The sequence below is a fragment of the Taudactylus pleione genome, unplaced genomic scaffold (genome assembly GCF_031769625.1).
Source record: "Taudactylus pleione unplaced genomic scaffold, aTauple2 ptg000471l, whole genome shotgun sequence".
Taxonomy (NCBI): Eukaryota; Metazoa; Chordata; class Amphibia; order Anura; family Myobatrachidae; genus Taudactylus; species Taudactylus pleione.
Window position 1 is genome coordinate 1499844 of NW_028284873.1, and position 14963 is coordinate 1514806.

Consider the following 14963-nt stretch of genomic DNA (forward strand, 5'->3'; position numbering starts at 1 on the left):
GAGAATCTTCCTAACGGTGGACAAGATTTCAGCACTACAGCACAGACTACGCAGACTGCTTCACAATCGCAAAGTGTCGATTCACTCTGCAATGCAGGCCTTGGGATCAATGGTGTTCACCTTTGACATGGTGGAGTTTGCCCAGTTTCACTCCAGGCCCCTCCAATACCTGATCCTCTCCAGGTGGAACGGGCTACCCCACCTGCTCAAATCCCAGATGATGAGCCTCCCCCCAAAGGTTCAGCTGTCCCTAGCCTGGTGGCTACAGACTTACCATTTGAACGAGGGTCTTCCCCTTTGGATCCTGGATTGGGCTCTCCTCACCACTTCGAGCAATCTACAGAGCTCTCACTCTGGCTCAGAATATTCTGAAAAACAGGCCAGTACAAGTACAGTCCGACAACACCACGGCTGGAGCCTACCTTGATCACCAAGGGGGCACTCGAAGTCAGTCAGCAATGACAGAAGTGTCCCGCATTCTCACCTCAACTGAATGCAATCTCCCAGCCATCTCCGGAGTGTTCATCCCGGGGATTCTCAATTGGGAGGCGGATTTCCTTAGCCGTCACGACGTGCATGCAGGAGAATGGTCTTTCAGCTTCTAGTGGACAAATGGAGTCTTCCGGAGGTGGATCTCATGGCCTCCTGACACAACAACAAACTTCCAATTTATGGAGCTAGAACAAAGGAACCTGATGCAGTCTTCATAGATGCATTGTCGGTGAAATGGAACTTCCATTTACCATATCTCTTCCATCCAATATCCTTGCTTCCTTGAGTGCTTTGAAAGTTCAGAGAGGAGGGAGGCACAGTCATGTTAATAGCTCTGGCCTGGCCCAGATGTCACTGGTACTCCGATCTTCAAAGGCTCTCCATAGACATTCCTCTTCAGTTTCCTCTACGAGTATACCTATTGTCTCAGGGTACATGTCTACATCCGGACCTAGCCCGTCTGTCTATAATGGCTTGGCTCTTGAGACATCCCTCCTAACGGCTAAGGGTTTTTCCAGCTCTATGGTAAAGACCATGCTAAAAGCACGTAAACCAGCCTCAGCCAGGATTTACCACAGAATATGGCATACATATTTCCAATGGTGTGCTCCAAGAAACTATGACCCTCAGGTCTTTAAGGTTTCTAAAGTTCTTGCCTTTCTTCAAGCTGGATTGGATCTAGGCCTCCGCCTAGCAGTTCTGAAAGTGCAGGTCTCTGCTTTGTCTATCTGGTTTCAGCGCAAAATTGCTCCTATACCGGATGTTCACACCTTCATGCAGAGTGTTCTACGAATACAACCTCCCTTTGTCCCTCCTTTGACTCCATGGCATTTGTCAGTGGTGTTCCAAGCACTTCAGGAACCTCCATTCTAACCCCTGGAATCAGTGGATGTCAAATGGCTCACTACGAAGACTCTGTTTCTTTTGGCTATAGCATCTGCCCGTTGGGTATCGGATTTAGGGGCGCTTTCATGTCGCTCCCCCTTTTTAATATTTCATCAGGACAGGGCTGTTCTTCGTACATGCCCAGGCTTTCTTCCCAAGGTGGTTTCTCGCCTTTCACCTGAATGAGGATATTGTGGTTCCGGCCTTTAATTCAACAGACCACTCGGCAGGTGAAGCCTCTTTGGATGTGGACCGTGCTCTAAAGATCTACGTGGACCGTATTGCTTCCATTCGGAAATCACACTCCCTCTTTGTCCTGTATGGATTCCACAAGAAGGGATGGCCAGCTAATAAAGAGACTCTTGCCAGATGGATTCGCATGACTATCTCAGAGGCTTACACGCAGACGGGCCTTCCTGTGCCGACTACAGTCTCTGTTCATTTTACTCGCTCTGTGAGTCCCTCATGGCATCTCAGCTGAACAGCTATGCAAGGCGGCCACCTGGTCTTCTGTCCACACCCTTCTTGGGTTTTATACCTTTGATACATTTGCCTCTCATGATGCTTCCTTCGGGTGTAGGGTTCTCCTATCAGCTCAGGAGAGTTCCCGCCCTTCTTGAACAACTGCTTTATGGTAAAAGTTACTCTCTTTCTTCGAAGTCCATAGGTTCCACAGGGCACACGCCCTGATGCTCCTAGCTTTTATGGGTTTTCTTCTCCTGGTCACTTATTTCCTTCTCCGTGTGAGAGTGTGATTCCTCAGTGTACCAGTCTTCCTTCTCTCCTATCCTACTCCTGCCTTGCACTTATTAACACAACTGAAGTACCCTCAGGATGTGGGCGGGGTATAGGGGAAGGACAGGAGCATCCTGGGATTGAAAAGCTTTGTTGTTGGTGTCCGGTCCTCTAGGTCCCACCTACACCCCAATCTCTCCCTGTGGACCCTATGGACTTCAAAGAAAGAGTTAACTAAGGTAAGTTTTACCATAACTCTCCTTTTTTCATTTCTTTTGAGTTGGAATCAGTGTTTTTTTACCATGCCTTGTGGTGGAGAATTCTGTCACTTTGATATTAGCCTTTATTTCCTCCTTCCCTTTTATATTAATATCTGCCCAAGTTACCTACGTAAAAGTTTTAATCAAACACCTCCTAGGACTTGTATATAGTATGGAAAACAAATTTTCCAATATTCTTGTAAATACAACCTTGCACCATTACTACTGGATGGGAAGGATCTCGGCCCAGTGAAGTAATCCAGCTATCATTACTAAAATGCACCACAATTTATGTAGTTCAGATATTATTAAATACATTATTTAGGTTTTAGTAAACATGAAAAGGTTAACAAAGTAAGCTTTTTGTGAACACTTACACACAGGCTGGCACTTTCAATTCTTTAACAAAACGACACTTTCCTTTTATACAATAATGCCTATATGTCTTTGGACATCGGGAAAAATGGCCCCTCCATTTTGCTGTCTCGGAAATCCCTGCAAGGGAGAATTTAAACACATATAATGGCAATTTAGTACGAATGGAATAAATTGATACATTGATTAATCATATTTAAGTTATCATTTGGTCCTTCATTTTTTTCTGGAAGAATAAGAAGCACTTATGCACTCAATGGATGAAATTAAAATGATATAAACTATACATATGATATACTCCCATATTGAAAAAATCCTTCTCATAGTTCTCAGAAAATTTTAATAATTCTGTATTTCTGTCTCTAAAACAACCTTTATAAAGGCAATACAAGCATAAGCATACCATAACTGTATATAAAACTCCACCAAATAATAACAGGGTGTGGTATAAATGGTCTACAATCCAAAGGTCGACATTCAGAAGGCTATATTTAAAAAAGTACAGGTTTATAGAAGTGGAGGCTTTGCCCATAGTAATCAATCAGAATCTAGCTATTATCTTCTAGAAGGTGCTAGATAAATGAAAAGGAGAATCTGACTGGTTGCTATGGGCAACACCTCCACATCTATAAACCCACACTTTAGTAAATATAACCCTGAGTCTCCCCTGCCAAACAGGATAGCTAAATGAGATGGCGAGTGGGAAGAGCAAGGTAGAAAATGGGACAATTGGTTTGGCTGCTATATTCTCATCTAGCTATCAAGTTTGGAAGGGGAGACTAAAGTTATTTCCAACACTGTTGCAGAAGTTACCACAAATGTTTTGCACTTGTATGTTGCTTTGCTTTCACTATTCTGTACAGTTCATCCCAAACCAGCTTTATAGGGTTTAAATCTTGAGACTGTACTGGCCATTCCATGATTTGAAGCAGACTGTCTTGTTCTTTTACAAAAACATACCAAAGTTAAGTTTTTGCTCATATCCTGCTGTAAGATGAACCCTTGACCAACTTGGTGTAGGCCTGATGGTATTGCATGGTGCTACAAAATGCTGCAGTAGCCCTTGTGACCAGGGTGCCTGTCACTCAGTACAAGTTAACAACTTAGGGCCTTACAACAGAGTTCCAGACCATCACATGTCCTCTTTCATGTTTGACAGTTGGTGTCACAGGTTTATTTACTAATTAAAAGCTTCCTGGAGTGTTTAAGCAATAAAGAAATTTAAAAGAGCAATGCTTTTGATAGCAAAATATCGGGTGCCCTTTTAAATTTTGGTTTTAAACTCCCTGGGAAGTGGTGGCTTGTAGTATATCGAGTGTCTGGCACCTTAAACTAAAGGGGCTTCCACAACGTTTTGCAAAAATGTAAAAGCCACCACTTAGTAAGTAAAGCCAACAAATTTAGAAGTCATCCTTTCACCTACTCGATGGTGGACAAAAACCCTTAATGATAAAACCAAAGATTTCAAATTTTAATTCATAGGTCCATAAGACCATCTTCCAGTTCTTAACCCATTATTTCCTCCCAAAAAAGGGTGTTTTTTTTTGTAACTCAATATATTTCAGTTTTTGCTAACAAACTTCTTTTTTAACCTCTAGTTTTCAGTTTCTCTCTCTACCTTTTCAGGCTATTTACTGGACTTGACTTACATTTCAATAAAAACTGTAAAAACATGTGTAAAACTCTTGACTGGTAGTGTATATTCACAATAACCATTATAAACACTTAGATTTTTCATCAAAGTTGTAACCTCCAAGTAATATTTAAATAATCCGATATGAGATATGCAGCACAACAATATACCTCACAGTTGCCCATATTAAGCATTTAAGGGGTCTACGCTGTACTTTTGTCTTTGTGGAACAGTCAGAATGATGGGTGGTATAAACACAGTAACTGCTGCACTATAGAGCTGCTTTTGCTTATGCATTGTACTTTGTGCACAATGTACATCCTAATTTTAAAGTTGAGAGGTGTGCAACATTTCCCATAGAGTAAAAAACAAATGACTGTTACTGTCTAATTATAAATCAATGCACACTTCTGTTTATCTATAATTGTATTGAATTTAGCTTCCGTAATAGAACTTATATCCATCCAAAATCACACATACTTAAAACATATTGTGCATTTCAGCATTGTGAAATAATAGCAGGGGTGCACATATACAGAATTATGGTAGAACATACCTTTGATAATTATTTTTCTTCAAGGTCCATAGGGTCCACAGGATCTACCTTGGAGTATGTAATTGGATCACATCCAATGCACCAAACAGCAAAGCTTTGGAGCTCCCAGCATGCATTGGTCCTCCTCCCTATTTACCCCGCCCCCAGCCATTCAGTATGTAACCAAGCCTAACAGCAAGAGACAAAGAGTGGAGAAGGAAGAAAATTGCACAAGAAACACTCAACATATGAAGAGGGAATCTGTGAGAAAAGGCTAAAGAACAGATCCCAACTGAGGCCAGGTGCGTCAGGGTTGGTGGAGCCTATGGACCTCTTAGAAAAAGAATTATCAAAGGTATGTTATACCATAATTCTGTATTTCTTCTTCGGTTTCCATAGGATCCACATGATCTACCTTGGGGACATCCTAAAGCAGTCCCTATCGGGTGGGGACGCTCCTGCGCAGAGAGGAGAATCCGCCGCCCAAAGAAAAACATCTTGGGAGGCAAACGTATCAAAAGCATAGAATTTGATAAACGTATTAACGGAAGTGGCTGCCTTGCAAAGCTGTTCACCCAAGGCGCCCTGTAGGGACCTGGAGTGGACCTGGGCATAAGCCACCATGTCGAATGTGGCCACCATGGAGCTCAGCACTTGCATAGCCAAGTGAACTGACACGGTTTGCTTGCAAAGTAGATTTGTGTGCACAAAACTGTAGTGCTACAATCTTGTCCTCTGGTAGAAGAATCCTCTGTCCCAGAGAGTCCAGAAGCGCCCCCAAGTGCACCATCTGCTGAGTTGGAGAAAGAAAGGACTTTCTCCAATTGATTACCCAGCCGTGCTGTTCTAAGCAGACAATAGTCATCCGTAGATGACATTGTATCATCTCCTGAGATTGTGCCAATATCAGGAGGTCGTCTAGATATGGCAGTATCCTCACTCCTTGTCGTCTGAGATGAGCCGTCATGACTGCCATTATCTCTATCTGAGAAAGCTTTGGTGAGATCTTGCAATTGGGACATGCAGATATGCATCTTATATGTCCATCTTATATATCCATGAAGTCTCCAGGCTTCATTGCCAGCATAATTGATCGTAGGGTTTCCATATGGAATTTGGGCACCTTGATGAATCTGTTGAGAGTCTTAAAATTCAGGTTACGGGGTGAGATCCATTGGGCTTTAGAATCAAAAATAAATTTGAGTATTAACCCTTTCCCTGTTGCGTCACAGGAATGGGCACTATGACTCCTGATTTCAGGAGGGCCCCAATAGACTCCCGGTAGGCCAAAGCTCTGACTGGGTCTGCAGGAAGGTTTGTACGTACAAACCTCTCTCTAAGGGGGATGCCTCAGGAATGTGATGGCATAACCCTGGGAAACCAACTCTTGCACCCAGGCATTTGTAGTTGTCTGATGCCAGGCCTGGGTGAACTGTAAAAGTTGGCCTCCAACCTGACCCACCCCATCAAACAGTAGACTTGCCGTCTGGCTTGGAAGCCGGGCGCATGGTTGACCAAGACTCTGTTTGGAGGAGGACTGTTTTTTTGTCTTACCTTGTGACCGAGATGACGACTGCCTCTTAGAGGTAGACCTAGACTTTGGTGTTGCCAAAGAAGTCACTTAGTCATCCAACTCTGGTCCAAACAGTACTTTCCCCGCAAAAGGCAAAGATACCAGAGCCTTCTTGGACCCTGCATCCGCCTTCCAGGTCTTTAGCCAAAGGGATCTTCAGGCTGCAACTGAGTTAGCCGAGACCCTAGCAGCCAGGATACCTGCATCAATAACCGCTTCTCCCGTATACACAGCTGCTTCTCGCATTTGACTGAGAAGAGACTGCTGCTCTCTGGTTGCCTCCGGCATAGTATCTTCTAGAGACTTTATACAATCCTCCATAGCCTTGGCTACCCAGACTACAGCTGTAGCTGGTCTGGTGATAGCTCCAGATAATGCATCAATTTCAAATAATTGTCAAGTTTTCTATCTGTGACCTCTTTTAAAGAGGATGCTGCAGGAATGGGTAACTTAGTGCTCCTAATTAATCTTGACACATGAGTATCTATCGTTGGGGGAGCTTCCCATTTATTACACTCTCCTGGTGCAAATGGGTATCGAGAGGTAATATTCCTTGTACCATGAAAATGCTTACTAGGAGTACTCCATGCTTCAGACATGAGACTTGTCAGTTGCCCAGACTGAGGGAAATAATCCTTAGTTACCTTCTGACGTCTAAAAATTGGCTCATTAGATGTCAGTGACACCTCCTCTTCCTCCATACTGAAGACAGATCTAACCGCTCTTACTAGAGAGGGAACATCCACAAGGGACTGATGGTCTTCTTTCTCTGAGACAGACCCAGAACTCTGAGTATCAGAGTGTGATGAGGAGGTTGAGTCAAACTCCTGAGGCAACATATGACGAGACCCTCTTTTATGCCCCTGCTTCTTAACTACCACTGGTCTGTCCACCTGCGGAGAGGCTGAATATGGTAGTATACTCTGGCTAGAGTGAGCAGCAGAATTAGCCCACCAGGAATTCATAGGGGGCATACACATAGGAGGATGCACATGCTGTGACCACCCCATATCATGAGGCGCTACAGCAGCTGGAGCCCGTACCTCTGTGGCTTTGTCTATTAAATAGAACAAAATCTGAGGCATAATGGCCACCCAGGATGACTCTGGTGCTGGTGCAGATATACCGGATGTACTAGATAGCTGTTTGCAACAGTTACTATCCATTCTCATTAACATCTTGCACAGACAGGCTTACAGGACATAAGCACTGGAGGGCTTTCATCCTCACCTTTTCCTTCAGACATGACAAATGTATAATGGTGTAAGGTATACAGTATAAATGCAACGTGACTTTTAATCAATGGAACACCCCACACACCTTCAGATGGATGAGGAGAAACACAGTTATAGATATACCTGACAGTTTGAAAAAACAGGCAGTGTACATACAGCAGCTAGCATAACAGTCACTTACAATGCATAAATACGCACATTTGCTAACGCAATATGAACTCTGAATCAACTGACCAGCTCCGGAGAGGTAATGGTAGGATATAGAGTGTGCTATATGCCAAACCCAAGGGAGAGGTATATAGAGAGACAGACCAAACCTCTGAGACCAACCTTCAGCAGTACACGAGACAACGCTAACTGCGAGTGTCTCACCACGAGGTGGTCAATTATAGCAAGCTAGATGCAGGAATACGTACCCGTAATTTTTGCGTCTGGGGGAGGAGGAGCCGGGGGAGCATCTATCTCCCATAGCTGCGATTTTGACGGCCAGGTACGCTGACCTCACGGTAGCAAGACGTTGACAAGTGCGTCTTACCACCCGTCCCCGGCGACAGACTATATGGCCCAGCCACCTTAGTGAGGACACGTTACACGAGGCCTTCACCCACAGCAGCCTCCGATGCGTCTCAACACCGGAGGCAAGGACTGCTTCGTGCACGATTTCCCGAGAGGAATCGCTTACCTGACATCTCCGTGACCCGACTGCAGTCCTAGACCTTAGCCGCTGCTAAGCCACACTGAGGCCAGCCGAAAACCTCAGGGCATATAGCCTAGGCAGTCCTGCTGCATAAGAGGTGCGTCTTGCTGCGCACCAAACAATAAAACTGAATGCGTGTGTGTCTGGGGGCAGGGTTTATAGGGAGGAGGACCAGTGCATGCTGGGAGCTCCAAACTTTGCGGTTTAGTACATTGGATGTGATCTAACTACATACCCCAAGGTATATCCTGTGGACCCTATGGAACCCGAAGAAGAAATGGGATGTTTCCAGGTGCCTGGAAATCTCCCTCTACCCCAAACACAGGTGGCCAGAAACCCATTTGCCTCACAATAAACACATAAAAATAAAACCCGCAGAAATATTAATGTGATTAACTTTCAACAACTATCTACCTCTCTACAACAACAACTCTCACCAATTTCAGCACTCACTTCTCCTGAGAATGCTGCATCACAGCTAAACCAGATTTTAGTAAAAGCCCTCGATGAAGTAGCTCCAGCTACCCATCACACTCCGCGTAGACTCAGACGTCAACCGTGGCATTCTAACTTAACAAGGCATCTACAAAAACTCTCACGTAAAGTAGAACGTCAGTGGCGAAAGTCTCGCACTCCAAGTGACTTCCTCACATATAAGTCTATCTACAACTCTTATCGTACTGCTCTGGACACTGCCAAGCAAATATATTTCCAATCTCTAATCTCTGCTCAAGCCTCTAACCCCAAGCGACTTTTTAATACATTTAAACTGCTTCTTACCCCTCCCTCACCCAAGCCACCTGCTACTATCTGTGCACAAGATCTTGCTTCCTATTTCAAGGACAAGATTGATAATATCCGAAATGAAATGTTATTCTCTTCCTCAGCTAGTGACCTACTCAATTCCCTACCTGAACCCTCTGGCACATTCTCTTCATTTGACCCCACAAATGAAGATGAAGTATCTACACTCTTCTCATCCTCCTACTCTATTACCTCTCCTCTAGATCCTATACCCTCACAAATTAGTAAAGCTCTGTCTCCTGTGCTCATCCCAACCCTAACTAAAATCTGTAATCTCTCTCTTTCTACTGGCATCTTTCCATCACTGTTCAAGCATGCAGTGATTACTCCCATTCTGAAAAAACAAAATTCTGACCCTAACACTCTCTCTAATTACCGTCCTATCTCCCAGCTCCCATGCCCCTCCAAGCTACTGGAGAGACTTGTCTACACCCGCCTCACACACTTTCTTAACACCCACAACTTATTGGACCCACTTCAGTCTGGCTTCCGTTCCCAGCACTCCACAGAGACAGCACTGACTAAGGTAGTAAATGATTTGGTCACTGCCAAGGCTAAAGGCCATTACTCACTTCTAATTCTTCTAGATCTCTCTGCTGCTTTTGACACTGTTGACCACTCTCTTCTCGTACAAACATTACAATCCCTAGGTCTTAAGGACACAGCCCTTTCTTGGTTCTCTTCCTACCTATCTGATCGCTCTTTTTCTGTTCGTTTTTCTGATTCTGCCTCCTCTTCGCTACCTCTATCAGTTGGAGTACCGCAAGGCTCTGTCTTAGGTCCTTTGCTATTCTCAATCTATACCACCTCTCTTGGCAAACTAATCCGCTCTTTTGGATTTCAGTACCATCTGTATGTGGATGATACTCAAATCTACCTATCCTCTCCAGATTTATCACCATCTGTATTGGTCCGTGTCACTGAATGTATTTCTGCCATTTCATCTTGGATGTCATCTCGCTACCTGAAACTTAATATTTCTAAAACAGAATTAATTATATTTCCACCGGCCAATAACAGTTACCAATCTGATCTCTTTATCACTGTTGATAACTCAACAATCCACCCCACAAGCTCGCTGCCTTGGTGTCATCCTTGATTCTGAATTGTCCTTTGTTCCCCACATTCAATCTGTCTCAAAATCATGTTACATACATCTAAAAAACATATACAAAATTCGACCATATCTCACACAAGACACTGCAAAAACTCTAATCCATGCACTCATTATTTCCCGCATTGACTATTGCAATAGTCTCCTTACTGGTCTTCCCAAAAACAGGCTATCGCCATTACAATCCATTATGAATGCAGCTGCGAGGCTTATCTTCCTTGCCAAACGTTCATCATCTGCTGCCCCGCTCTGTCAGTCCCTCCATTGGTTGCCAGTTTTCTACCGTATTCAATACAAAATACTGTTACTTACACATAAGGCCATTAACCGAATTACACCAACATACATCTCTTCACTCATCTCAAAATATCTCCCAACCCGACCTCTCCGCTCAGCACAAGAACTGCGTCTCTCATCCCCACGCATTACTTGCTCCCATTTACGGTTACAGGACTTTCTTCGGGCTGCACCTACTCTATGGAATGCCTTACCACACACAATAAGACTTACCTCTACTCTTCAATCCTTCAAGCGTTCCCTGAAAACTCACCTCTTCAGACAAGCTTATCAGACTCCAGAACCGACCACATAACCTTCATAGCTTCCATGTCTTATCACATCCCCTCTCACAGTCCATACATAACCTCACATATTGTCTTTCTTTCACATACTCCTGACATTTTGCCGACATTCCTATGTGACTGGATCAAGCAGCCCACCAAGAAACTCTGCATTCTGGCCAGACCAAATTGCAATATATATAGCACCTATCCTTGTGTATCAATGCCTGTTTCCCTATAGATTGTAAGCTTGCAAGCAGGGCCCTCTTACCTCTGTCTGTCTGTTATTACCCTGTTTTGTTCTATCAATGTTTCCAATTGTAAAGCGCAACGGAATATGCTGCGCTATATAAGAAACTGTTAATAAATAAAAATAAATAAATAAATAATAAAAATGAGATGACACAGAACACACGCAGAGGTGGAGTTTCCAGGTGCTCATTATCCCCCCTTCCCCCACAAGAAAAACAAAATTTAGTTGTCATCTGCATAGAGAAGTGTCTGTAGTTATTTTGTCAGAACTACATTGCAAAATGGAAGTAATGGCTAAGCATGTGCAGCAGCTACTCCCATAAGACATTCCGGAGTTCTCCTCCTCTACAGGACGGGCCCCGACAGTGGTTGAGTCATAGTGGTGATTTTAGTTAGTCGCCACCAGGCTTGAGGCACATGCTCAGGGGCTCCACTTGCTGGAGGCGGCACTTGGACATTTGTTTTGTTACTATCAGTCCAATAGGTTTTGAAAACTAGAAAGAAAGCAATGTAAAACTGTCCTACTTTGTGACTGACTATGTGTAAATAATTAAAAATTAAATGACCTAGTCATAGCTTGTTTTATTATTATATTATACTGGCAACTGTCAAATCAGTACTTATAAACTAATAATGAAAATAATAAAATTACTAAAAAAAAGTGAGATAATATATATTAAAAAAAATCAGAGGTCTGTCACCAGATGCTGATCTCATACACTGTATGTGGTCCTGCCCTAAGGTGCAGATGTTTTGGATGACGGTGCAATTGTATTCAGAGCAACCTAGGCACATCTATTATAGTGACAAATACATGGGCATTATGGAATATCTATTCACCATCACCCTCCTCTGCCCTGACACGTGGTAATAAACTGTGGCAATGGCTGCGAAAAAGACCATTCTTTCCCAATGGATCTCACCTGACATGCCCAGTATGTCCCTTCTTCTGCCACATTTGTCTAAATGTTGTCACATGGACTGGACAGAAATGTCCATAGATAAAGAGAGCAGGGCAAAAACTTTTCTATTTGGCTCCCTTATATCCTTACTCTCTAACCTCAGGTTAAATCCCCACTTCGCACATTGATACAACTAACAACATGGTATAATCTAATGTCTGGCCGATGGTCCTCCTCCTTGTGGGTTTCCTGTCATTTGGGTAGCGATATACTGTGAATACAGTCCGTGGGCTACGGTTAAGTAATTTTTTTATTTTCTGAAGACTGGATTATACTTGACAAGAGGACCGACCAGCGCCGGGGAGTAGGTGTGTATGTAGTGTGAATGCGGGCGAGTGTATGTGAGTGAATGTGTAATAAAACATTTGGTGTGTGTGTGTACTGTGTTTTTTTTTATATTTTTCACACTGGAGGTACCGGAGCCTCAATGGGGGTACAGGTACACTTGTGGTTCGACATGTGCTACAGTGTAGGCTGGCTGGGACTTGTAGTCCCACTGTGAAGAACAATATTGGTACTTGATTTAACCCTTTACCCTGGCACCCACCGCCCCAAAGGGTTGATACTTGGAAGAGGGGATCCCATTTTTGAGGGGTCCCCACTCTCCAAGGATTGCCAGCTCTGGGCTGACCAGTTTGGAACTGGAGAATGGTTTGGCAGGTGGACCCCATGCGTGTGTGCGTCCCTGCTGTGCCATTACCACCCCAGCTGGTTGAGCCCGGTGCTGGTTATAGAAAAATAGGGGGGATTCCCTTGTTTGTTTTTCCCCAAATTTTTTTGACCCATAACAGGCTGAGGTCCAGGGTTCGTTATGCTTCTGGGGTTAGGACCCCAGTGTTTTATTTTAATGTTAACACTTTATTTACCCTATAGTACACAGAAGCCTGCACAGATCACACTGAGCTGCAGAGGAGGGGGTCTATTTTAACTTTTATTTTGTCCAGAGTTTCTACAATTTCCGATTGTGTTTGCAGACATGACTCTTGGTAAAATGCCGAATTGTATTCCTGTCTATGGAAAGTATTTGTGACTTGTTTCGATGGTGTATTAACTTCTATTTGTGTCTTCAGCCATGTTTTGCAGATAGATTTGTGTCTTTAGTAAATCACTGTGTTTGAAAATCAGGGGAAACTCTCACAGGAATGCTAACTTGGACAGACACGATTCTTAGTAAATATAAGCCCAGGTGAGCAAAAAAAGTTGTATTTAAGCTTTAAACATTGAGAAGTAGTTGCTGCTTTTTAGTGTGGGGAAAACAGCAGTAGAGTTAAACAGAAATAAAAGTGGGTACAACGGTGCATGCAGTATAGTGTTTTATCCACTAGATGGCGATGTTGTACCAAAGACTAAACTTCTGCTTCTACATGCAATTTCAAGTTATCACATTCAATGGAAAAATAGCATGGTACTTAAGTAGTAAGATATGAATGAGCTAGTGTTTTGTAGTAGCAGGTTGGATGAGGGAGTAGTGGACAAATAAGTAAACTGCCAGTGATTATCCTGGTGAGTATAGTTCTCCATATATTTGTAGAATGATGTTGTACAATATATATTATATAATATTAAAACAGGTTTGTCACAGTCCAGACTACAAGAGCGAGGTGAGGAAATTAAAATAGTCCCAGTCACAGCTTGTATTTCTTGATTGTTGTGCAGCCAGCTACCCTGATGCTTGCCCAGTGGTCACTCACTGTGGTATAATTGGCTGGGGGTCTGAGAAAGATTTAAGTGTGCAGAGCTACAATGGGTAGGAAGTAAGGGCCTGATTCAGAGCCGCTCGTAAGCGGCCGCTCGTTCGTTCCGAGCGATGTTTGCCCAACTGCGCATGCGTACGGATCGTAATACACATGCGCGAACCAGTCGGTGCGGCCGAAAATCATTTGTTCGCTAAATAGCGAATGCCTGCTATTTTGATTGACAGGAGGAGGCGTATGTGGGTGGTAACAGGGCAAGGTGCTTGAAAACGGGGAGTGGAGATCCGAACGCAGGCGTGCTTAAAGGTCAAAACGGGCGTTTTATGGGTGTGCATAATTAATACAGCAGCGTCATTGACCACGTCACTGGGTTATTTTATAGTCAGAACTGCTCGCATGATTGCGGTAGGAAAAACCAACCACAAGAATAGCGAGCAGTTCATACGCTGGTCGATGTACTCGATTAATCTAATAAATAGCGGACATGACATAGGATGCGAGCAGCCAGGGGGCATAGTTTCCAAAAAAACGATCGCAAGTTTTGTTCGCTCGTTCAGACCTAGAGGCGTGAACAGACCGCAAAGAGCGAACGGTTCATTTGAATAGCCACCCCTTTTTTCAGAACGTACGACCGCAAATAGCGTCCGGCTCTGAATCAGGCCCTAAGTACAACAGGACAGCAAGCCAGGGAGTGGAGCGCAAGCCTATAGCAACATTTGATTTTGAGACCCTACTAAATAGGAGGAATCAAGAAGCCCCTAGCATAATGGAGCTGCTGTCAACAACACTGCACCCGAAGAATACCAAAGTCTTGACTGAGTGTCTGGCTACATGCTCTGCTCTGTGGTCAGTAGACTCAGCATAGTAAAACATGGAGACAGTAAGGCAGACCTGGACGGCAGCCTATATTAGGTGGTAGGTGATAAGTCCTCCAAATCTTGGATGGCAGGGGGAGAGCCTTGAACAAATACTGCTGGGTCTGGTATCTTTTGCTGCAGAGTAGGCCCAAAATTTTAAAATGGTACAAACAGATCCTGGTAGCCCGACACTCAGGCCAGTGACAGCTGGTGTCAAAGGGTAGACAGGCACTGCAAGTGGTTGAAAGAGCTATAAAAACCTGATGAAGAGATATTTTAGTGACCTATAGTGAACCTTAT

The 14963-nt window shown here is 43.8% G+C and overlaps 1 protein-coding gene across 1 annotated transcript in view; it reads right to left on the bottom strand.

The window, feature by feature from the left end:
* BTC (betacellulin) overlaps nt 1-14963 on the bottom strand; it is a 137935-nt gene that overhangs the window by 35613 nt on the left and 87359 nt on the right. Inside the window, exon 3 of the mRNA XM_088448879.1 lies at nt 2750-2867. Within this exon, the coding sequence (XP_088305005.1) occupies nt 2750-2867 (118 nt within the window). The remainder of the gene's footprint in view (nt 1-2749; nt 2868-14963) is intronic.